The sequence below is a fragment of the Gymnoscopelus microlampas genome (genome assembly GCF_963454915.1).
Source record: "Gymnoscopelus microlampas genome assembly, chromosome: 14".
Classification (NCBI taxonomy): domain Eukaryota; kingdom Metazoa; phylum Chordata; class Actinopteri; order Myctophiformes; family Myctophidae; genus Gymnoscopelus; species Gymnoscopelus microlampas.
Window position 1 is genome coordinate 4204859 of NC_139951.1, and position 24752 is coordinate 4229610.

General features: G+C 42.4%; 1 protein-coding gene across 3 annotated transcripts in view; it reads left to right on the plus strand.

The window, feature by feature from the left end:
• atrnl1b (attractin-like 1b) overlaps window positions 1-24752 on the plus strand; it is a 172560-nt gene that overhangs the window by 65247 nt on the left and 82561 nt on the right. For all 3 annotated transcript variants that reach the window (XM_084079482.1, XM_084079484.1, XM_084079483.1), the window contains 2 exons: window positions 18111-18163; window positions 21703-21797. In XM_084079482.1, coding sequence (XP_083935608.1) covers window positions 18111-18163; window positions 21703-21797 — 148 coding nt within the window. The remainder of the gene's footprint in view (window positions 1-18110; window positions 18164-21702; window positions 21798-24752) is intronic.

A 24752-nucleotide genomic window follows, 5' to 3' on the forward strand; every position in this document is an offset into this window, starting at 1 on the left:
CCTTAAATAACACCGCTCACTTCACACTGTGTGATTTTTGGGGCGGTGCAACCGCCCCTATATGTGAGGTTTGGACCCCCACCCATTGCACCCCCCCCCAACCCTGCGCTGTGATTGGCCACCATTGTACCCCCCTAACCCTGCACCGTGATTGGCCACCATTGTACACTGGTTGACTCTATTCAGGACTGTGATTGGCTAGTGAAACACATTACACATGTGCAGTCCTATGAATAGGACTGTGCACTTAAAAAACGCATTTATGGTTTTCTTTAAGTGAATCACCCACTGTGATGACCACTGTGTCACTGTATCTCAAAGCGCGTTGCAACGCGTATTGAGATTGTAGATCTTCTATTTTCACGACTTTAACATTAAAAAAAAAATAGTAATAAAAAAGGAACGGTTTTGGACTTGCAAGGTTTCTGCCCGACAGCAACGATATGTTGGTAAACACTGACAACACAGTTTGGACGTGTACGCGTCAATGGCGCTCTGGGCTTTGGAAAAAAACGGACGTGTTACACGTCAATGGCGCTGAGTGAGTTAAGTACTTGCATCGTTCCCTCCCGGCTTGCATCATCCTCGAGTAGGCCGGTGCCCTTTCATAATTGCGGCAATTCGCATCGTTCCCGATTCACATCGTTCCCGTTCATGTGTGGTTCCCGAGTAGGACCGCACCCGAAGGTTATCGGTCTAGTTTTAAGGAATATTGAAAGCGCAGCTACAGTAGTACACAAATGATGGATATAAACACATAATTTACAAGTATTTCAGGATTCAGATCCACCGCATACTGTATATAACCCTATACACACACACAGTTTATGGAGGTGCTATTGCAAGTACTTTGTAGAAGTTTTTTAATGACTGCCCAAGAAGTGAAATGGAGAAGTTCTTTCAACGTTCCCAACTGAACTCTCCCTGACGGATGATTTCGTCAGTCATAAAGGCAGGCTTGGGCTGTCACCCGGCCACTGACAAGTTGGGGTTTGGAGCACTCAGGAAGTGACAGAGGTTCTATTTTTACCATGTAGGGTTTGACAAGACGGACAGATAATTATGGAGATGGAATTATATGCAATCTATACTGCTCTTGAATAAAATTAACCCATTCAGACCGGGAACGCGTCTGTGTCTTTTTTTGATTTATTTGGCTATTCATAAATAGCAGATCTACAAGCTCGTAGCGTGGCACCGAGTGCCATGCTATGAGCTTGTAGATCTGCCGTTTTTGAAAAGAAATATTGGAAATGTGTGCAAGTCTTTGAATATATACAGTATATATATACATTTTTAACTCAAATATTTGCTTCTGGGGGTCCCTGGAACTACATATTTTGAGGGGCTTCGTGGACAAATACATATATCATTGAGAACCACTGATATTATAGCAACATAAGTAAAAAAAAATAAAAAAAAACGAAAGACTGTTAGGATACAGAAACAAAGATTTGAGTTAAAAATGTTCGCTTTAAAAATATATTCAAAGATTTGAACATATTTTCACGATTTTTTAAGAATAGCAGATCTACAAGCTCCGATCTAGATCTGCTATTTTTGAATAGCCAAAGAAATCTAAAAATGACCCACAGATGCGTTCCCCGGTCTTAATGGGTTAATGTAGAATTGTGGTTCCCTGGGTCTAGCAGTGGCAGAACAGAACAAACCGTATGACCCCCCCCCCCCCCCCCCATCAAGGACGATAGTTTATACTGCGTATGCCTCCTCACAGCGGTGGAGAGTAACTAAGTACGTTTACTCAAGTATTGTACTTAATTACAACTTTGATGCACTTTTACTTGAGTATTTCCAATTCCAGTCTTTTGATACTTTATACTTCTACTGCTCTCTACTAATCTCAGAGGCAGTTATTTTTACTCCTGCACTTTTTACTTTAGGCACTTTTTACTCCACTACGATTACATGAAAATGTTGTTTCTAAGTTTCTGTACAGATCTAGATTTATTATTACAAGACATGCATTAACCAAGTAAGCCATATTTCATGCTTAATCTATTCGAAAATAGACGTTCTACAAGCTCACAACTTGTGAGCTTGTAGAACGTCTGCTATTGAAAAAAAAAAAACACTTAAACAAGTTTTACTTTGGCTACTTTAAGTATGTTTTGATGCTACTACTGTTGTACCTTTAACTCAAGTCACATTTGGAATACATACAGTACATACTTGTAGCAGAGTTTTTTTATATTTTCGTATTGCTACTTGCACTCAAGTAAAAAAAGAAATCAGAGTACTTCTTCCACCACAGACGTTTGCTCATCTTCCAAGTAGGTAATAATTGGGAGTGGAAACAGTGATTGTCAGTCTGTACGCATGGCCTCTGTCTACCCTTGGCGCGCACGCGCGTGTGTGTGTGTGTGTGTGTGTCCTTGGTGCAGAAAGCCACCACCATCACCAGCTCCTGCAACGCACTGTGGAAACTTTCACTATTATGTAATCTCAATAAAATGACGTCAACGCCACCCAAAAAGAAAGTTCTAAAGTTGGAGTTGCAAGGTGAAAGAGATTCAATGAGAGGCACTTTGTCCCAAAACATCACAATTAATAGCTTAAAGTTAAACATCAAATGGCTGCACATCCCACATAATTGACATCCATTTTATCATGTTTATCATGAATATTAATATCATTTGGAACCCCCTCAAGGAACCATGAGGGTCCCTGGTCCCCAATTTGAGACCCACTGGTGTAACAGAGTGTTTCCAGTGGGCCAACATTCACAATATCAGCACCCTGACTCTGTTTGACCAGAATGGAACAGAGCCTTCATTAGTATCATTGATAACACCTGTGAAGGAAGTAAGAAGAGGCAAGATCTCCAATATGGCTGCTGTGCATAGAGCCTTTTGGCAAGCAACTTTGGCATTTGGGCATTTCGGGGCCCCAGGTTTTGTCCGGGTCTGGACGGGTCGGGTCCGACATCTCTCTGTACTGCTCGGGTCCGAACCTCAGATTTCTAATAGACAGGGTCCAGTCGGCTCCGGGTACAATTTCCGCGGGTCCATTTGGGTCATGTTGGAACCCGAGAAGACCCCTAGTCAGCTCTTTTTCCCCCGTTACACTAACTCTCTCCAAATCGCCAAATCCTTCGGCGAATGTTCCGCCAATAGTGATGCTAGAGTTCAAGTGGTTAACCATTTAAACCCTGTATCTTTTGTTACTGTTCAAGGCTGAGCACGCGCACATGCGCACACACACACACACACACACAGACACACACACTCCTTTTACTGAACAAACACTCTATAGCAATGACTATCAAAATACTATCAGAATATAGAGCTATTTAACACTTATTTTAACCTATCTTCCCTACCTTTTAAGTAGTTAATTGCGCTCCAAAGCACAGAGTACAAATGCCACCATTGGTTTCTAAACACCTGCACAACACTAGCAAGCACTCACTTGCTTTTTCCCCCCCCAGCCTATCAGCATTGTCAGACAACACTCGCATACACAATAACACACACACACATACACACACACACACACACACACACGCACACGCACACGCACACACTCCCGCGCGCAGCCGTACAGAATGCTATCTTAATTTAATCTGCACCTTGCCGGTACGTGCGCACGCACCTGAACCCCAGGCAATCCCCGTAGTCTATCTTAATTTGATCTACACTTGACTTAGACCTTTTGCTAGTGTGCTCTGGCACGCACGCACGCACGCACGCACGTACGTACATACCTACATGCAGCACGTCTACACAGCACGCGCACGCGCACATCGAGCCGACCGAGCGCTATGCGCGCTGTATCGTTCACACGTGTGCACACACATACAGGTGTAGCAGAAATGTGCCGCGGGTACCCTACGGTGAATCCTTAACCCTTTAAGACCGGGAACGCATCTGTGTGACCACTTTTTACCATTATTCTATACTTTGGCTATTCGAAAATAGCAGATATACAAGCTCATAGCGCGGCACCGAGTGCCGCGCTATGAGCTTGTAGATCTGCTATTTTTTTTTTTATCGTGAAAATGTGTGCAAATCTTTGAATATGTATGTTTATATTTCTTAACCAAATCTTTGCTTCTGGGTGGTCCCTGGAACAACATGTTTTGAGATGGGGGGGTCCACGGCCAAATACATATCATTTTGGGTGGTCCTTGACATGAAAAAAGTTTGAGAACCACTGATATTATAGAAACATAACATGTTTTCAAAAAACTGTTAGGATTTAGAAGACAAATGAAGAATCCCCCAGAAACAAAGATTTGAGTTACACATGTTCGCTTTAAAATAAATATATATAAATATATATTCAAAAATTTGCACACATTTCCACGATTTTTGAATAGCCAAAGAAATGGGAAAAAAAATGTCACAGATGGGTTCCCGGTCTTAAAGGGTTAATGTGCACGTACTGTAGGCAGTCACGTGCACACACTCCAATCTAACCCCCAGATCACACGTGGGGGCGGGGAGACGATGGTGGAGGATGGTTCGTTTGAAAATCGGAGATTCTGCTGCTGTTGCATCTGACATGCACACAGTTCATTATCATTATTATTATAATTCTAAACCCTCACTGGAAAACACACAGAGCGTGCAAACTGAACACCTTTGTCTAGTTTAAGCACTTACAACCTCTATGCTGACTCGTGCTGTACTTGGTGCGCTCTTTTTTGATCTACACAAAATCTCTTCCACAAAAATTAGCAGCTCTTCAACCCATTAAGACCGGCGACGCATCTGTGTCATTTTAAGATTTCTTTGGCTATTCAAAAATAGCAGATCTACAAGCTCATAACGCGGCACCGAGTGCCCCGCAGAATAGGGATGCTGGTGTTCAAGTGGTTAAAGGGAAACGGAGCAGATTGTTCACTTGAATTTTTGTAAAAAAAGAAAAGTTTCTTGCACCTAAGAGTCTGTTTTGTGTGCAGGAATAAACTAGACAACTGTCATTTTAAACAAACACTTCTCTAGACCTGTATGGAACCTACCCAGAAATTTCCGTCCCAACAACTGATATAAAAAAATAAAAAAAATAAAAAGATTGACAAATAAAAAAATGCAATTAAACTTACTGGTTGACAATTAGCCCTGCCTGAAGTTCATACGTGCATTGTCTCCCCTGCACAGGCGAGGGTTGCCTCCTAGCTGAACCGTACAGTAGATGATGACAATTGCAGATTTACAAGCTCACGATACATCACAATGTGAAACATGGTGAGCTTGCGCCACGCGACACCATCATACGGCAAAGTACAAAATAAGTCCCGTTAAACATTACAGTGTGTGGCCCGGATCGCTGGCGTAGTGGTCCGGGCACTTAGGCTCAATGTAGCCTGACAGTGTGTCGCGGGTTTGAGTCCCGATCCCGACGGCCTTTGCTGCGTGTCACTCCCCATCTCTCTCTCTCTCCCCGTTTCCTTTATGCCTACTGTCCTATCAATACAGGTATAAAAGCCCAAAAATAGATCTAAAAAAACAAAAACAAATTACAGTATGGAATTCATTGACTGCAGTCCCCCAAGGGTCTACACTGGACCCCCTCCCTCTACATCTAATAGATGTGTTATTTTAACCGAATGTTAACCCCGAAATACGGATGTTAGTTGTTAAAGTCTTAAAGATGCATTGCAGTGACATTTTCGGTCATTTTATTTTGAAGATTCAGTCTGAAACGTCGTCTCAACCTGGTCTCAACCAATCAGAAGGTCCCATCCCTTCAGGCTATGGGACTTGGCATCTCAATCACTTCAGCCGTGTGCAACACGGCTAGTGTTTGTTTACAAACACTAGTGAGAGGGACGGCCAGTGAAGCACGTTTGCTACTACTGTACGTGGCTCTAACCTATAATGTTTTCAGATACAAATTTTAGTGTGCAGATTACGTTTTTAATGAGTAATACACCGTCTGGATGTCATCTTGAATGAGATTCAAAACGGAGTAGCTCTGTAATTAAAATCAGCTGTGTTTGAAGAACGTGCAGCTATGGGAATCAAACAGGTGCATGTAATCAAGATTTATTTATATTCATGAAAGTTTGTAGTTTTGCCGACAAGCTTGTAGATCGGCTATTTTCAAATGGCCGAGTAAAAGTATTGGAAATACTGAAGTAAAGTACAAATAGCTCAAAATTGTACTTAAGTACAGTACTCGAGTACATGTACTTAGTTACTTTACACCGCCGCTAAGTACCCTTTGGTGTTCACCACCAGCTAGCGTGGACGTTCCATCTGCCGCCCCTGATAGACCCGTGTCATTCATGTCATCTTCCAGCATGGGATCCTGTTGGATTTATTCGCAATTACTGTGAAAATGTCACCGCTTTGAAGGAAGTCCTTTTTTCTCTCTCTCTCCCCCGCTCACCTCTTTGCCCTCCCTTAACGTTTTTTTCTCGGTTCTCTCTGTTCCCCCGCTTTCCAATCTAACCTCGCAACAGCACGATGTGCGTGGAGTCACTATCAAAAACGCACTGATACAAAAGTACAAAGTCAATCGTTTCAAGATCTGCCTCTAAGTATCATGTTTGCTGCCCTTACCTGACCACTATATATATATATTCCAGTGGTTCTCCAACTTTTTCATGTCAAAGACCCCCAAAATGATATGTATTTGGCCGCGGACCCCCCCATCTCAAAATGTTTTGTTCCAGGGACCCTCAGAAGCAAAGATTTGAGTTAAAATGTTTGCTTAAAAATATATATATATAAATTCAAAGATGTGCAAACATGTTCAAGGTTTTTCAAAAATAGCAGCGCGGCACTCTGTGCCATGAGCTTGTGTATCTAATATTGTTGAATAGTCAAAGTCCCCAAGGACCCCTGGGGGTCCCCGAACCCCACTTTGAGAACCAATGATATATTCCACTCTGTGTATCGGATTGATTTTGTGTGGCTCTACACGCGATGCACACGATAAGGATAAAAATAAGCCTGCAACGTAGACATTACTGAACATTATGGGACGTAACCGGAAATCTACATGGGTTATGAGCAATACATAGGCCTAAAAAAAAAAAAACGCCCTTTAATCAACAAACCTGGAAGAAATATTGACCCGGTGCAATGCAACACTTCATTTACACGTTTGTGCTATGATTTTAATGTTGGCTTTTAGAGCTCTGGGAAATTTTCCTCCATCTCTCTCTCTCTCTCTCTCTCTCTCACTCCCTCCACGCACGTAATTATAGACCACCGCCTGCACTGGGAAAGGTCAGCGCTAATGGCTTCAAAAGTACACATTATGGTTGAACTTTTGAGCGTCTTTGAACGCCAAGGCTTGCATTCTGATCTGTTGAATCAGGTCAATTTGTCCCGGTTTTGCTGCCATAGTCCGTCAGGTGTGTGTGCGTGGAAGAGCTGGCTTGTTTTTGACATAAAACAAGGATAATTCCTCCTTGTATATTGGAAGTGGCTGCATTTAAAGGTGTAGTGAAATGAAAAATATGTTTTTCACACTTTTAGAGCATATCCGTGGTCATCATATAGGCATACCTAACAAAAGATGCCAAAATAATAAAATAAAAAAAACTTGTGTATTTTATATCAAAAGTCCCTAAAAAGCCAATCTTAATTACTTCCTGTAAACAAAAACGTGTTGCGTGATGACATAACACAACTTTCATGAATATAAATAAATCTTGATTACATGCACCTGTTTGATTCCCATAGCTGCACGTTCTTCAAACACAGCTGATTTTAATTACAGAGCTACTCCGTTTTGAATCTCATTCAAGATGACATCCAGACGGTGTATTACTCATTAAAAACGTAATCTGCACACTAAAATTTGTATCTGAAAACATTATAGGTTAGAGCCACGTACAGTAGTAGCAAACGTGCTTCACTGGCCGTCCCTCTCACTAGTGTTTGTAAACAAACACTAGCCGTGTTGCACACGGCTGAAGTGATTGAGATGCCAAGTCCCATAGCCTGAAGGGATGGGACCTTCTGATTGGTTGAGACCAGGTTGAGACGACGTTTCAGACTGAATCTTCAAAATAAAATGACCGAAAATGTCACTGCAATGCATCTTTAAGACTTTAACAACTAACATCCGTATTTCGGGGTTAACATTCGGTTAAAATAACACATCTATTAGTCGTTGTCGGCCAGAAATCTCTCATCTTCATATTCTAACTTTTTTTTTTTTTTTAGAAAATTAACTCCCTACTTGATCATACTACAGTGTCACACAAACGCATCAAAAGTAGCAGATCTGCCAGCCTGAATCGTGTCGTGAAGCGATGCGTTTTGAGCTACTTTTGCTGTTTTTGAATTTGAATGCTGAAAAGTATTCAAAAGTACAAATAACGATGTCGATTTTCAGAACTGTTAAGATATAGAGCGTGCCAAAAATCCCGAAGGGGGCGTCAACAAGTGTCTTTTGGTAGCAACGGACATCTTTGAGGGGTAAAAACCAGGTTGACTTAACATTGCCCAAAACAAACATGTCTGCGCTACTATGCCGCGCCCCCCCCGGTGGTGACGACGCGTTGGCACGCTCTATAGGGCTTACGTGGTCAATTCATAAATATATATAGTGTGTGCGTTTCGGTCCTAGAAATGTAGTGGAGTCAAAGGTGCAACATTTCTATTACACATGTAGCGGAGTGAAAGTCATCGTCTTGCACAAAGCACAAAAGAACTAAAAACAAATACTCAAAAAAATGTACTTAAGCACATTACACAAGTGAATGTACTTAGTCCACCACTGCCGCCGGTCACCGAGAGACCTCTCGTCATTTCCCATTTACTGGCGACGGCGCGGTCCGCCCGCGGAAATATGTCACCGGGAAACACCTCTCCCCCCCACCCCCAGGTGGATCCAATTACTGAGATTACCCGTTTTAAACTGGTAATCAGAAACCAAATCCTGCTCGAATACACGGAGGAGAGGCGAGGCCAGTAATCACACACAAAGACGGACCTCTGTCTGCGTGTGTTTTAAACTGGCTCATGATGACTCGCGTCCTTCCTGAGGTCTGTCAAATATTATTTCAGAAAGCGGAGCGTTATGGTAAATGCACTGCGTTTATATAGGCCTATCGCCTTTCTAGTCTTTCCGACCCCCTTTCAAAGTGCTTTTACCCATTCGTCAAAATGAATTCAAGTCTCAATGGGTTGACTAATAGACAGAAAAAATGTCATTTTGGGGGTGAACTATCCCTTTTAATTAATACCTGGCAATGAAATGCGCTCATGCTTTGAGTACCGTATTTACTTGAGGCATAATACTAGACCACCACTGTAGTTAATCAATCACTAACCGACCCCGCTGGACGCCAACGGCGCCCCGGATTACAGAGAGCCGTGTAACCTTAGAACAAAAAGACCTTCTTTTTTTTTACCACAAGGGTACTCTCAGCACATGCACACAAGGTCGCAGAGCACTGCCACCATCATCACCACAAGTGCCCTCATTAAGGAAGCGAAAATAATGGCTGCACTAATGAATGTGAAGGGTGCCTCGGCACTGGAAGACAATTGCCTTTGGAAAAACAGGTGATGAGGGGCGGCGGGGCGGGCGGGCGGGCTACGTGCTTCGTTGATGACTCACATGCTGTGGCTCTCTCTAAAGTACACAGGAGCCGAGCTACAGTATTTTTAAGTAATAAGTAGGGCCGGGACTTTATCGCGTTAATTTCGATCAATTAATTACAGAAAAAATATCGCGTTAAAAAAATTAACGCATTTTAATCGCACTTATTTTTGGCCCGCGGAACGTTTCTCACGGGACGAGTTTCAGACGGACCGTTTGTCCCGGTGCACCAAGCAACATGCATGGGTCTCGTCTGGTCTCAGACAACAACAAACCGCAGGCAACGCAGTGCATGAAAGCATGAATGAAGACGGCGCACCCGATAGCCTGCTTGATAATGTTGGCTGGGCTGCCCCCCCCGAACCCCCGCCCCGCGGGAGAGGAGAGGCGGGGGGGGGGCGATGCGGTGCGGGTCACATGCGCGCGGATTATTTTTATTAATTAATTAATTAAACGACGATAAAACAACAGTGACAACACACTCTACCTGCAATGTAGAAATACTATGTTACAATTAAAAGTCCGGAATTCAAAATGTACTTGAGTAAAAGTATAAAAGTATCAAAATGTATTTAAAGTACCAACAGTTAAAGTACTCAAATCTTTTGAAAATAGCAGATCTACAAGCTCACAATGCATGTAGATGGCTATTTTCTAATGGCCGATATAGGGCTGAAGTGGTTACTGTATGTTTTGTAATAATAATAATCAAAATCTACAAAGTAACTAGTAACTACATTTTTCAAATAATTTTAGCGGAGTATAAGTGTAATACAGTATTTGACTCTGAGATGTAGTGGAGTAGAAGTAAAAGTATTAGAAATTGGAAATACTTGAGTAAAGTAAAAATACCTCAAAATTGTACTTAAGTGCAGTACTTGAGAACATGTACTTAAAGACGTTTACCAAAATCCATTTGAAAACACATTTTCTCACTGTTCTCAGGTCAAATATTGATGTGCGATTAAAATAATTTAGATTAATTAATTACAAAGCCTCTAATTAATTAGATTAATTTTTTTAATCGAGTCCCAGCCCTAGTAATAAGTAAACCAGGAAGTGAATGGAACAGTAAATCTTCGGATCGCGTTATCTCTGGTTCTGTGTGAAAAAACTAAAAAGTAAATAAATAAATATGTGGGTGTATGATGTGTATAGATGTGAGATGTGTTTTTATATATAGCAGAATTTGACGAATTAACTCGTATGAAGCCCAGCCTCCCTATTCTGGGGCAAAACAAGCAGGTCTATAGGCGCACTTGTGAGCTTAAGTAAAATATAAATACAAATGCTATACTGTAGGCCGTTGATCGGATAAAACCAGCTCAAACAAGTCTGTACTAGTTTTGTCAGGAAAAGCATTAGTACAGAGATAAATTGAACATGTGAATAATGGAGAAAACAGGACATCTAGAGATGGTCAGCTATGACTATGTGAATATCTGCTGCATCAGTGATGCACGCACGCGCGCACACACACACGCACACGGTGGTGGAATTTGCAGACTCTGTATTTTTGGTCTTGGTACATGGAGTGGGAGGCAGGGAAGCGTGTTTGTGTTTGTGTGTGTGTGTGTGGGGAGCGCGCGCGTGTGTGTGTGGGGAGCGTGCGTGCTCACCGTGCACGCTTGCATACGCTGACGGTAGCGGATGACCCCTCCATAACTCCTGCACCATTAGTGGTATTAAAAACACTCAAGTGTCCATTCCATTCCCGCCAATAGATAGATGGGAGCGCTGGCCGTGGGAGAATATGCCGCGTCGGCAGAAACGCCGGTTCGGAGGTTGGAGGAGGAAGAGGAGATGGACGAAGGTCCTCTTTATTTATTTTTTTGGAGTGATTCTCCAACCTTTTTCAAAGACCCTCCCAGTTTGATGTGCCTTAGTAGGCCACGGAACCCCGGCATTTGATACAACTGTTTGATCTCTGGGAACCCCAGTCTACACCGTATAATACCTCAGTGTTTTATTTGAACTCTTGAGAGTGTACAAATGTAATAGGCTCTATTCACAGCAGCCATATTATGAAGACATTCACAGGTGTTACCAATGATACTAATGAAGGCTCTGTTCCATTTAGTGTAGCACAGTGGTTTCCACGACCCCCATAACTCTGAGAGTGTACAAATGGAACCAAATGGACCTGTAAGGGTCCATTTGGTTCCATGTGTACACTCTCAGAGTTACAGACCCGTAAGGGTCCATTTGGTTCCATGTGTACACTCTCAGAGTTACAGACCTGTAAGGGTCCATTTGGTTCCATCTGTACACTCTCAGAATTACAGACCCGTATGGGTCAAATGATCAAAGTTTGAAATGTACCTAGAGAGCCATCACTTCTTTTTCCTCATTAAACAAATGAGTGTGTTCCATCATTCTCGTTGCTAGGCGATGCGTGTAAAGGATTACTTTAAACTAGACCATACCCGGTCGACGCATCCGTGGGGGGATATGCGCACATGATCTGGCAACCCGGGAGGCAGTTCGTCCCATAGCTGGGCAGCCCCGTAACCATGGCGACAGTGTTTGACACAAAAACGCTAATAAGAAGCTGAGATTTGATGAAATTGAAAAACGGGCTTCACAGTTAAGTTCAGATGGTAATGGTCAATGGCTGTGTGCAAAATCAGAGCAATCGGTCCAGCCAGTGGGGAGAACCGGGTAGCTTCACCACCACCACTACAAACGCACAGAGGTTACTAGAATTATAGTAGGATATTTGCTATCAATTGCTCCCCCTATGGATTTTTTTAGGTTCTTGTCACATTCCTGAACCAAATCTGACTAATTGAAATGGATAGGGAGACCAATCTTTAACTCATTAACCGCCAGAGTAAAACATCGTCCAGAGCCGACCTTGCCAGCGATTCCGAGCGTTTCCACTAAATGTGGGAGCAGATATCTGAACATGTATGCCCTGTGAATTGTGAGAATAATTTATGTGTTTTTAGCCGCATGCTGAAAGCATAGCGGCTCTATATTCAGTCTGACTCTAACCCGACCCATGTCCGACATGTTTGAAACACTTTTTTTGCGTGATTGGCTGTCGTTTAAGCCAATGGGCGCCCTCGTCCTCCCAAGCTATGGGACTAAACACGCCTCTCTCAGTGGATTTGTCTGAGCGCTAGCCGAATTTGGCTAATAGTTAGCTTGTATGCTTGTATGATGTTACTAACTGTTTTTAGCCAAACTGCTCGTAGGCCTGCGTCCTGCGTCGCTGACGCACCATATTGCGAAAGGACGCATTCATGACACCGTCGTTGCGTCCATGGGACGCACTAGGTAATAGCTCCGATAATATATAATATTTGTCAGCCAGCTGTGATCTGCATGGACTCTCTCGGTTAGACACCGTTGGTGGAGAAGTATAACTCGGTTAGACACCGTTGTACTGGAGAAGTATAACTCGGTTAAACGGCGTTGTGTGGCAGCAGCAGCAGCAGCAGCACAGCCCCTCGCTGTTAGTCTACGCTACTCACAGAGAGAGAGAGAGTCGCATGAGGAGCTGGTTGAGACCTGCTCTTAAACGTTTTAAAACGTCTTGGATAGACCACTGTCTGGAATAATAATTGATCATCATACATACAGGTCTACTACTACTAATCTTTGTTGGTGTTGTGCTAAGGCTGAACGATTAATCGTTTTCAAACCGAAATCGCGATTTGAAACCACGCGATTAGCTAATCGCAAAGGCCGCGATTTTTTAATTTTTAATTTTATCATAATAAATAATTTTAATATTAATATTAATCCCAGAGCACCCGCGGGACTTGTCTCCTCCTCTCCAGAGTGGCTGCCTCTCTCCACAGGGAGCGAGAGGGCAGCGCCCCCCCCCCCCCCCCCCTCTCTCTCTCTCTCTGTCCCTCTCATAGAGTTAGGTCCCTCGGTCGGCTGCGAGTATTTAAAGTTTGTCGAACGGCCGTGTCGCGCGTAGCGGTAAAACATTATTTTCGGTGCGACACAAGTAGTGTAGTAGTAGTGTTGCTCCTATCTATGTTTGTTTCTGTAAGTGTAACTTATATTTTTCCCATCATTATTAAACTATTTCTGTTGGATGCTGTGATCTGATGTAAACAATACGATGCACAGGACTTCCTGGTCAGTGTTGCCAGGTTTTGTGAGAGAAATAAGCAACCCTGTCTATGAAAACAAGCCCAAAACAAAAGAAGCGACTATGAACTGTATCTTTGTCACTTATGTACAGTGGTGGAAAAAGTACTCAAATGTTGTACTTAATAAAAGTATCAATACTGCAATGTAGAAGTACTCTGTTACAAGTAAAAATACCAAATTCAAAATTGACTTGAATAAAAGTAGGCCTACAAAAGTATTGGAATCAAAATGTAAAGTACCAAAAGTACTTGTGTTTGAAAATAGCAGATCTACAAGCTCACAACGCATCGCGGCGAGTTGTGAGCTTGTAGATCGGCTATTTTCAAATTACCTATGTATAAAATAGGGCTAAAGTGGTTAATGTAGGTTTTATAATATTATAATTTATATCTGCAAAGTAACTAGTCACTAAAGTTCTCAAATAATTGTAGTGGAGTAAAAGTACAATATTTGCCTCTGAGATGTAGTGGAGTAGGAGTTAAAGTATTGGAAATTAGAAATACTCAAGTGAAGTACAAATACCTCAAAATTGTACTTAAGTACAGTACTTAAGTAAATGTACTTGGTTACTTTCCACCACTGCGTTATGTATTCTGAGTTTTTCACTTCCAAGGAGTAGTAGTAATACAATGTACAGTAGGAGAGGACTTTGGCTTGTGAGACAAAAACGTGTTACATTTTAGTTGAATGATAATCTACATAAGCTAAATACTGGATATCAGTAAATATGCTTCTGGAGCCATAAGTGAAAGACCTACTTATTTCACTGCTGTGAATTGTTTACACAAAATGGTAATGTTGTGTTGTTGACAAGATTGGAGCCAAAAAAGCCTGCCGCATGCGGCATTATTATGACTTGTCATTCTTGTTTAATAATACGGCTTTATAGTTTGACAGTGTTTGGTTAACTATTTTGATAGTGTTAGAGCTGTTTTTGATGCAACTGTGCTTAATTGTTGCTTTAATCAAGGGATTTAGAGCAGCTGTGTGATTTTAGTCCTGTATACAAAGAGCCAGGTTTTTTTGGGGGATTTTGGCACCTACACTAACCTTTGAAACATCATAGAATATTATGCTTCACAACGATCCATCCACCGGTCAATCTAAAAGACGTATCCAAGTCTCGTAGAACCGGGGAACAAAAAAAGAGTACTGGCAGTTGAATTTAGGTTGTTTTCGCCAAAAAAGAAAAAGAAAGCACTCAAAGCAACAAAAATATTTTTTTTCCAAATCCATTGTTTTTTTTGCGACTGCGTGATTTGCTCCTTCACTGGGAGTCAAATGGTGACTCATAGGTTAGAGAAGAGCGCCATCTAGCATAAACACTGACAACACCAGTACACGTCAAAACACATCCTTGGCGGTGTGAGTTTAGGATTGATCAGCAGTCTACAAGCTCAAAACACTGTTGATGTGATGCGTTTTTGACACTGTTTTGACGCTGTTTCGACACTGTTTTGACACTGTTTTTGACACTGTTTCGACACTGTTTCTACACCGTTTTTGACACTGTTTTTGACGCTGTTTTGACGCTGTTTTAACACTGTTTCGACACTGTTTTTGACACTGTTTTTGACGCTGTTTTTGACACTGTTTTTGACGCTGTTTTTGACGCTGTTTTTGACGCTGTTTTGACGCTGTTTCGACACTGTTTTGACACCGTTTTTGATGAGCTACACAGGCACACAAGTATAATCGGTCGTACATTCAGCGTAACACTTCACACTGTAAAGTCTCCTCCTCTATTAGCACTTTCATTGGATCGGTCAACATAGAGGGTGACATTGCGGGGCAGCGCGGCTAAAGTTAGAAACCGCAATCCCATGCTTTCATTTCATCAAGACGTGACTACTGCAATTCCCTATATATACCGGCATCGAACAGTCGTCACTGCTGACTGGCACTAAAAAAAAAGTCAACACATAACCCCCTGTCTTGGCCTCACTTCGCTGGCTCCCTGTTAATTTTAGGATTGATTTTAAGGGTCTGCTATTTGCTTTTTTAAATCTTTAAATGGGCTGGCCCCTCCGTATCTCTCTGAGCTCCTGGAACACTACACCCCCAGCTAGAGCTCAGAGATCTGCTGACAAGCTTACTGCTGGTCGAGCTCAAGACTAGCAAGAGAACCAGGGGGCGCACGTGCATTTGCAGTGGTGGAAACAGTACTCGCATGTTTTGCTTAAGTAAAAGTATCAATTCTGCGATGTGGAACTACTGTGTTACAAGTGAAAGTCCGGAATTCAAAATGTACGTGAGTTAAAGTAGAAAAGTATTGGTATCAAAATATACTCAAAGTACAAAAGTAAAAGTACTCATTGTGCATAATGTCCCATTTCACAAGTTCAAAATGTAAGCTCACAATGCGTCGCATTGTGAGCTTGTAGATCGGCTATTTTCTAAAAAGTAACTAGTAACTAAAGTTTTCAAAACATTGTAGTGGAGTAAAAGTACAATATTTGCTTATATTAAAGTACAATACCTCAACACTTAACTCACTGAGTGCCATTGATGTGTTTCACGTGTTTTACCGCAATGGCGCTGGGTGCCAATGACATGTTTGACGTGTTTTTGAAAAAATATGATTATTATTTTTTTTTTGCAAAAAAAACGTTCAGATAAAACCAAGATATCAGTGCAGATACCCTGTATAGTGTATACTCTTATACTGTATGTCGGTTTGTTTACTGTTGAGTGAGAAAACAATGTCGCACATTAAAGCAAATCATCCCCCCCCACCCCAAAATCACCTGGGGACCCCCATTGGCGTCCCGACCCACTGTTGGAGAACCACCCCTTTTAAATAACACAAATGCAATTTTTTGAACACAACGTTACCGTACAAGACCCATACTGAATCTGCTGGCCATGTTTGTGCTGGTCCCAGATAAGCAAAAAATAATACATTATAAGGAAAGGGCCCCACAGGGCGTGTGTGTTCCGCACGGGTGGAAGGATGGCCTCATGCACGCTGCATGCGCCGTTTGCCACGGGCACCTGCGTCCATGCCTCTCTGAGCTGTTTACTTCCATCAACACTCCTGGCATGTTTTCCCTTTGATCCACGCTTCCTCCTCTGCAGCCCTCGCAGTCATTCTGTATTTTACTTTTGTAAAAGGAAGCTCCTGCTTCGGTATTTTCTCCAACGCTCTTTTTTAACCCATTAAGACCTGAGGCGATTCTTAAAAATGTTTTCTAAATCAAACAGTTGTTGGAAAAAAATCTAAAAAAAAAAGTTTTTAAGATTTTTCTAAAATAGCGGATCTACAAGCTCATAGCGCGGCACTCGGTGCCGTGCTATGAGCTTGTATATCCGCTATTTTTGAATAGCCAAAGAACACTAAAGTGACACAGATGTGTTCCAGGTCTTAATGGGTTCATTTACTAGAGGTTCACCTTATACTGGCCCGAACCTCTAGTAAATCGGCCCGCACATCGGAGACGGACAGTAAAGATGCACGTATGGGCCTTTTACGTCACCCTAATCCGCGCGTTCGATTCCCGGCCCCAGCATTGTGTCGAGGTGTCCCTGAGCAATACACTTAGTAAGCCCCTAACTGCTGAAAACTGCACTCCTTTGTTAGTCGCGCACTCTGTATGCGTCCGACGACCGAGGAAAATATAAAGGAAAATATGAAGGAAAATATAAAGCCTGGAGTGAAATAGAACATGGAACTGGCTGGCTGGCCACCCCATTACAAGTAGGAATTGAGTCAAGAGAGACGTTCAACAGACCAGTTTGTGCAAGAAGGAAAGATAAACACATATTTCACATAGCTAAACCCACTTCAGGTAAAAACCACACAAGGTCAATTCCAGATAGGAAGTATGAATGTACTCTACATGAGGGAAGGCAATCCTGTACAGGGAGACTAGACTTGACACACATAAACGTGCCACCACGTTGACAGCTGACACGTTGATAGTGAAGAAACCCTCTTATCATTCACGGTATAGCGCTAGCATTAGCTTCCTGACCACCGCCCGTGGGCGCCTCATCACCGAGCCTCTTAAGAGCAGATAATTGGTTGCTATATGAAAAGCTAATTAGAACACATTATTATTTTGTGCTTATCACGCTGGCGCACGGATGTGTGGACGCGGTCGCAACGTCAACCCGCTGGGTGTCAAGAGGGCACAATCTCCGGCACGTTGCGTTTATAGCGGCACGGGTCCTTATACGGCTGATTAAGAGCGAGGCCCGTTCTCGTTTGCCGGGGTGTGTGATTTGACCGTTATCATGTGCTAAAAGCTCCTTGGACGGGAGCTCGCTCTCTCGAATTAACCAATTTGCCATACATGGTGACATCAACAGGCGTCGGTTTTGCTGATTGGCCAGGATTTGCCGGAGCAAGTCTAAAGACACACACACACACATGTTCCTAAAAGAACATGTACACACCTGCATGTGATGCTAATGTTTCTAATAATGTTGTGTTTCTGAATTCTCCCTCTTGTTTTCTGTTGCAGGTGTGACTCGGAGAACCGTTACCTTGGAAACCCCCTGCGAGGAACCTGTTACTGTGAGTTACGCACACACACACACACACACACACACACACACACACACACACACACACACACACACACACACACACACACACACACACACACACCCACACCCACACACACACCAGTGGTGGAAAAAGTACCCAAATGTTTTACTTAAGTAAAAGTATCAATACTGCAATGTAGAGGTACTCTGTTACAAGAATTCAAAATTTACTTGAGTAAAAGTACAAAAGTATCTGTATCAAAATGTACTTAAAGTAACAAAAGTAAAAGTACTAATATTTTAGAAAATAGCCGATCTACAAGCTCACAACGCGTCGCGATGGGACTTATGTGGACTTATACAGAACTTGAGTAAATATACTTAGTTACTTTACACCACTGACACACACACACACACACACACACACACACACACACACACACACACACACACACACACACACACACACACACACACACACACACACACACACACTTGCCACTGCCCACACTTGCCACTGCCCACCACCACGGAGGTTGTGGGTTCGAATCCACCGTGGTGCTACCGGCTTTGGCGGGCGTCTATGCGAACACAATGGTCATTGGATGTACTACTATACTCCTCTCTCTCTCTTTCTCTCTCTCCAAACTTGTCCCGTTCCCCCTGCTCATCACATGAGCAGATGGTGAACTTTGGCACCAACTTTGGTGACGACATGACACTCGTGAAAATGTCAAGTGCATCAGGACTGTGTGATTGAGCTCATGACGGAGATGGGAGGGAGGGGTGGAAGGACTCCGCTCGTCTGTTTGTTCGCTTAGTTTCCAAATCCCCCCCCCCCCCTCTTAAGTATGTGTTTTCAACGGTACAGTATAAACACATTAAACCCACTACAACCATATTTGACCAGGTTGCCTCACAGTTCATAGTTCTAGCTTTTTCTTTAGTTTTTTTCTCAACACCAAAAATCGCAGATCAACAATCTCGCAACACGTCACGTTGCAAAGCGTGGTGAGCTTGTTAAAAGGGATTTTTTAATGCGTGCATACTTGTTGCAGTGTTATTAATTTGTCAATTTTGATTTGGTCAGGATTAGGATTCATTTTTTTGTATCTTTAGCCAGTCAAATAGCACATTGGGACTTAAGTCTCTTTTACAACATGAGGCAAAACAAAATCGATCAACAATCCAGAGGATAGCACTTAAAAGCAATTCTTAAAACACATATTTCCCTTTTGTGGAAAAACAACACATGGAAATACATAAGTGTAAAATAACATATAACACAGATAATAACCTTCTAATCAAACTTAAAATCAAAACCAATTTGCTTAGAAAGTATGTAATTAAATAGAACTAAACCGCATATGTAAAACAAGCACTAATTGAATCGTTTACCCACATGTATTGCTACTACACGTGCATCTACTCTCAAAGCCTCCTTCACTCTTTTAAAAAATAAAGTCCTCATTGTCATTGTCCTAAAATTGTCCTTATTGTTGTGAAACCTCCTGTTGCTACGGGGGACACGGACTGTTCTCCTGTCACCGGCGTTTTTTTTTGTCCCCTCTGAAAGCCTCGCCGCTGCCATGCCTCCCATCTCAATGAGCGGGAGACAAAAGACAATGTCATTTTAACCTCCGACTGATCCCCGCAAAACACGTAGGACGTGATCCGCCGCCATTACCGCTTTCATAAGCGCCGTTATCGTAGACTCTCTGACCCCCGCCGCCGTTTAAGCCATTAAGACCGGGACAGCGTCTGTGTCATTTTTAGATTTCTTTGGTTATTCAAAAATAGCAGATCTACAAGCTCATAGCGCGGCACCGAGTGCCGCGCTATGAGCTTGTAGATCTGCTATTTTTGAAAAATCGAGAAAATGTGTGCAAATTAATATATTTATATTATTTTCAAGCGATCATTTTTAACTGAAATCTTTGCTTCTGGGGGTCCCTGGAACACAATATTTTCAGATGGGGGTCCGTGGCCAAATACATATAATGTTGGGGATCCTTGACATGAAGAATTTTGAGAACCACTGATATATATAGCAACATATTAAAAAAAGACATTTGTAGAATCCCCCAGAAGTAAATATTTGAGTTAAAAAAATATATATATATATTTAAAGATTCGCACACATTTTTACTATTTTTGAATAGCCAAAGTGTAAAAGAATGCTTTTTTTTTTTAGCTCAAATCTAAAAAAATGACACAGATGCGTTCCCCGGTCTTAATGGGTTAAAAAAAAAGCCATCCAGTCCAAGGACTTTTCATTCACTTCCACAGGTATATACAGCCATTGAGCCTGTGCCTCGAGGAGCAAATTAGTGGAGTGTCGCTCGAGCCGACCGCAGACTCATTTAGAGCTAATCTCCATTCTCCAAAGCCCCGAGACTTCTTTCTTTTTTTTTTCTCCCCGTGTGCAATCAGTGTCGTCTTAAAAAGGCCAACGTGCAGTCAAGAAACCAAAGAAGTGTGTGTGTGTGTGTGTGTGTGTGTGTGTGTGTGTGTGTGTGCACGTAAACAGACACGGCTCTCTGGCTGAGGACACTAGCTGGTTGTCAAGACATTCAGTATGTATATCTGCTATTTTTGAATAGCCAAAGTGTAAAATCCACCCCTCCACCGTTGTCCCGGGGAGGGGTTTAGACATTAGACAACAGTGGTTGGAAGAAGTACTCAGATCATTTACTTGAGTAAAAGTAGCAATACCACAATATAAAAATACTCCGTTGCAAGTAAAAGGCCTGTGTTCAAAATGTTACTTGAGTAAAAAGTGCAAAAGTAAAAGTACTCTCTCTCTCTCTCTCTCTCTCTCTCTCTCTCTCTCTCTCCGAGTTATAGGGGAAACAAGAGTTCGTCATAGTGTCAACATTATATTAAGCAAAATATAATGTAGGCTACCTATACCCAGCTAGCAAAATATCGCACATTTGTGGCGTGAGGCCGTCTCCACGCCACGCCGACCGGGACACGCCGCGTCCTTGATCAGCGTGAGCCACGCGTCGGCGGTGAACGCCAACCGTGGCGTTCGTCGATAGCGGCCGGGTAGCGTAGCGCCGTCATATAATATGCTGTATATACCCCCCCCCCCCCCCCCTCCCTCCCTCCCTTTGGGAATTTCATCCCCTATATTTAGCGGCCATTGTTACACCCCCCCCCCGCATTTGAGGTTTCTAAACATGTCAAGTAGCAATACAGAATAAGGTCCCCGAGAGAGAGAGAGAGAGAGAGAGAGAGAGAGAGAGAGAGAGAGAGAGAGAGAGAGAGAGAGAGAGAGAGAGAGAGAGTTTTTTTTTTTTCTGCCTTTATTGATAGGATAGTAGGCTGACAGGAAATGGGGAGAGAGATGGGGGGGTGACACACAGCAAAGGTTGTTGGGGATCGGGAGTCGAACCCGCGACACGCTGTCAAGCTGGACTACCAGCATACTTATGTGGTATGCGCCTGGACGCCCCCCCCCCCCCCCCCCACAGATCTGCTACTTTTGATGCTTTTGTGTGACGCTGTAGCAATGATGTTTGAAAAAATGTTTTGACTGGAAACGTTTCTGTTTGTGAGCAGACAACCTGCTGATCGACTACCAGTTCACCTTCAGCCTGGTGCAGGAGGACGACCACCACTACACCGCCATCAACTTCATGGCCTCACCTGAACAGGTGACTAAATATGAACGCACGCCACACCTATCCTTTTGATACACTGTAGGGGTGCAACACTTAACCCTTTAAGACCTGAGGCGATTCTAGAAATGTCTTCTAAATCCTATTTTTATTTTTTAAACCAATTTTTTTTTTCACGATTTTTCAAAAATAGCAGATATACAAGCTCATAGCGCGGCACTCGGTGCCGTGCTATGAGCTTGTATATGTGACTGCTACTGGTCAAAAGTGCCTCATGTCGCCAGGTGACAATCAGTAGATAATGGAACATTTAGATCGATTTTTTTTTTTTGTGTTTTTCGTTTTTTTTCATATTAACACAGTTCGAATGTTGAAGAAGGCTTGTAATGCAAAAGCTAGTCGTTTTAGAATCCTTAAATGGTTACATTAGTATAGCAAAGTAGGCTGCTTTTTTGCGAGTTTGTCTGTGTATTTGGGGGTGGAGAGACCCTTGGCCGAGATTTAGCATAGTGGTTTCGATTGGTCGCTAGCTAGGCATTGTACTCCGGTTTCACTGCCTGAGCCGATGGTCTGAGCGCGCAAGAGCCAGTGTTGCCAGGTATTGTTATTATAAGTTAGCCCCCAAGATTTTATTTGAAAATAGCAGATCTATAAGTATAAGCTCCAGTGGTGGAAAAAGTACTCAAAGTCTCTACTTAAGTAAAAGTACCAATGCTGCAATATAAAAATACACTGTTACAAGTAAAAGTCCAGAATTCAACATTTACTTGAGTAAAAGCACAAAAGTATTGGCATCAAAATGTACTTAAAGTACCAAAGTAAAAGTACTAAATATTTGAAAATAGCTGATCTACAAGCTCACAACGCGTCGAGCTTGTAGATCTGCTATTTTCAAATAGCTGATGTATACAATAAGGAGGGTTAAAATGCTCATGTGGCCCATAGTCGCTTGTTTTGGGCTTTTTTTCCTAGACCTGGTTGCTTATTTCTCTCATAGAATCTGGCAACACTGGTGTTGTTGTTTAACTTTAGGACGGTGCATAGCGAAAGTTGCTCTGATCTGCTCATCAGAAAGGATTATTCTTATTCATTCATTTTCCTCCGTTTGTTTGATGACCCCCCCCCCCCCATTTTGAGCTATACCAACCTTTTAGCTAAACAGGCCGCTCGACGTTCGTTTGTATTCCACAACGTGTAGCGAGGCTAGATAGCATAGCCTCGTTAGCTCGTAGTGGCGAGTGTCTTGCCTGAACTACAGTCCGTACATCTACATAAACGTTCAGATTTCAAATATAAAGTGCTTAACCCATGGCCACGGATGTTACAATTATGTACGGGCCCACATAAGTACACGTATCTTCTGTATTGTTCAATAAAAAGCATTTTAATATGATCGGTGGCCATTTTATCCATTTGCTTTCAACTACGCGACCGCATCGGTTGGGAGGTGTATTGCACTCTGATACATTATAACTATATGAGAAAATGGCCGCCGATCGGATCAAAATGCCTTTTATTGAACAATACGGAAGGTACAGATACTTACACCCACCCGAAATCAAGTGTAACATCCGTGGCCATAATGTAAGCACTTTATATTTTAAATCCGAACGTTTATGTAGATGTACAGGCTGTAAATGAACAAAGTGCAAACGCCATGTTGCAGTTCAACAAAGACGTCACGTCACGACGACGTGAAGCTGTTTGCAGTGGTGGAAAGTAACTAAGTACATTTACTCACGTAGCCTACTGTACTTAAGCGGTGCGACGCATTGTGAGCTTGTAGATCTGCTATTTTCAAATATTTAGTACTTTTACTTTTGGTACTTTCAGTACATTTTGATACCAATACTTTTGTACTTTTACTCAAGTACATTTTGAATTCTGGACTTTTACTTGTAACAGAGTATTTTTTATATTGCAGTATTATTGTTACTTTTACTTAAGTAGAGAATTTGAGTACTTTTTCCACCACTGCTTATTTGGGCTTGCTTTCAAGATTCTTTTTGAAAATAGCTGATTTAATATGGCTCAAGTGGTGAAACTGGTCGTTTCTTTTGGGCTTGTTTTCATATACTTCATAGCTTTCTCTCACAGAACAACACCAGCAACTGGATTTTATCAATACATTGACTTACATTGGCTATTTGAAAATTGCCGATCTACAAGCATGCATTGTGAGCTTGTAGATCTGCTATTTTTAAATAAATATTTTATTAAATCTATTATGATGATGATTACTTATGCCTATTTTTTAGAACACAGATCCTCTATGGGGGTCCCTGGCACTAAACAGAGTGGACAGCTGAAAGGTGTCAATGGGGGAGTGATTAGAGGAGTGGCTAGGCTGAATAAATTACCCATTGTTCACGCCCATTACCTGGAGCTGAGAGGTCCTCTGAAGTGACAATTCTTTAGGAGGGATTATCTCAGTTTGCACTATTACAGTTAACCAGATTCAAATGAACACATCTTCTTCAAATATGTTCCGATTTCAATGAATGATACATCATATGAAAGCCTATATTCTGTACTTTAATAATATGTAAAAAAATGAAAAATGCCAACATGCGGCATAAAGCACTGTACCCAGTCACATATCTGCTATTTCTATCTACGTGTCTTCTCCTCCGTGTCATCAGTGCCCATACCCTAGGTGGGGTTGGCGAAAGGTTCTACTCTGTGTGGAGTTTGCATGTTCTCCTCGTGTCTCCTAGGGTAGTTAATACCCTCACAAAAACATGTAGTAATCCTGGTCGCTATACCGCCTCCCCCATGACAGCCGGGGCGCCTGATGGAGGAGAAGGGAACTGGTTGGAATAACGTGTTCCTTCCACGCGCTACGTCCTACCAGGGAAACTCCCCCCTGTCAGGTGACAAGAAGGTCACTTGGCTCTCATGCATTGAAGGAGGCATGAGCTCGGCCCTGGGCTCGCTAGGCTGGTGAGGGGAGTGTAGCACCCAGGATCACTTAGAACATTGTACACTGTC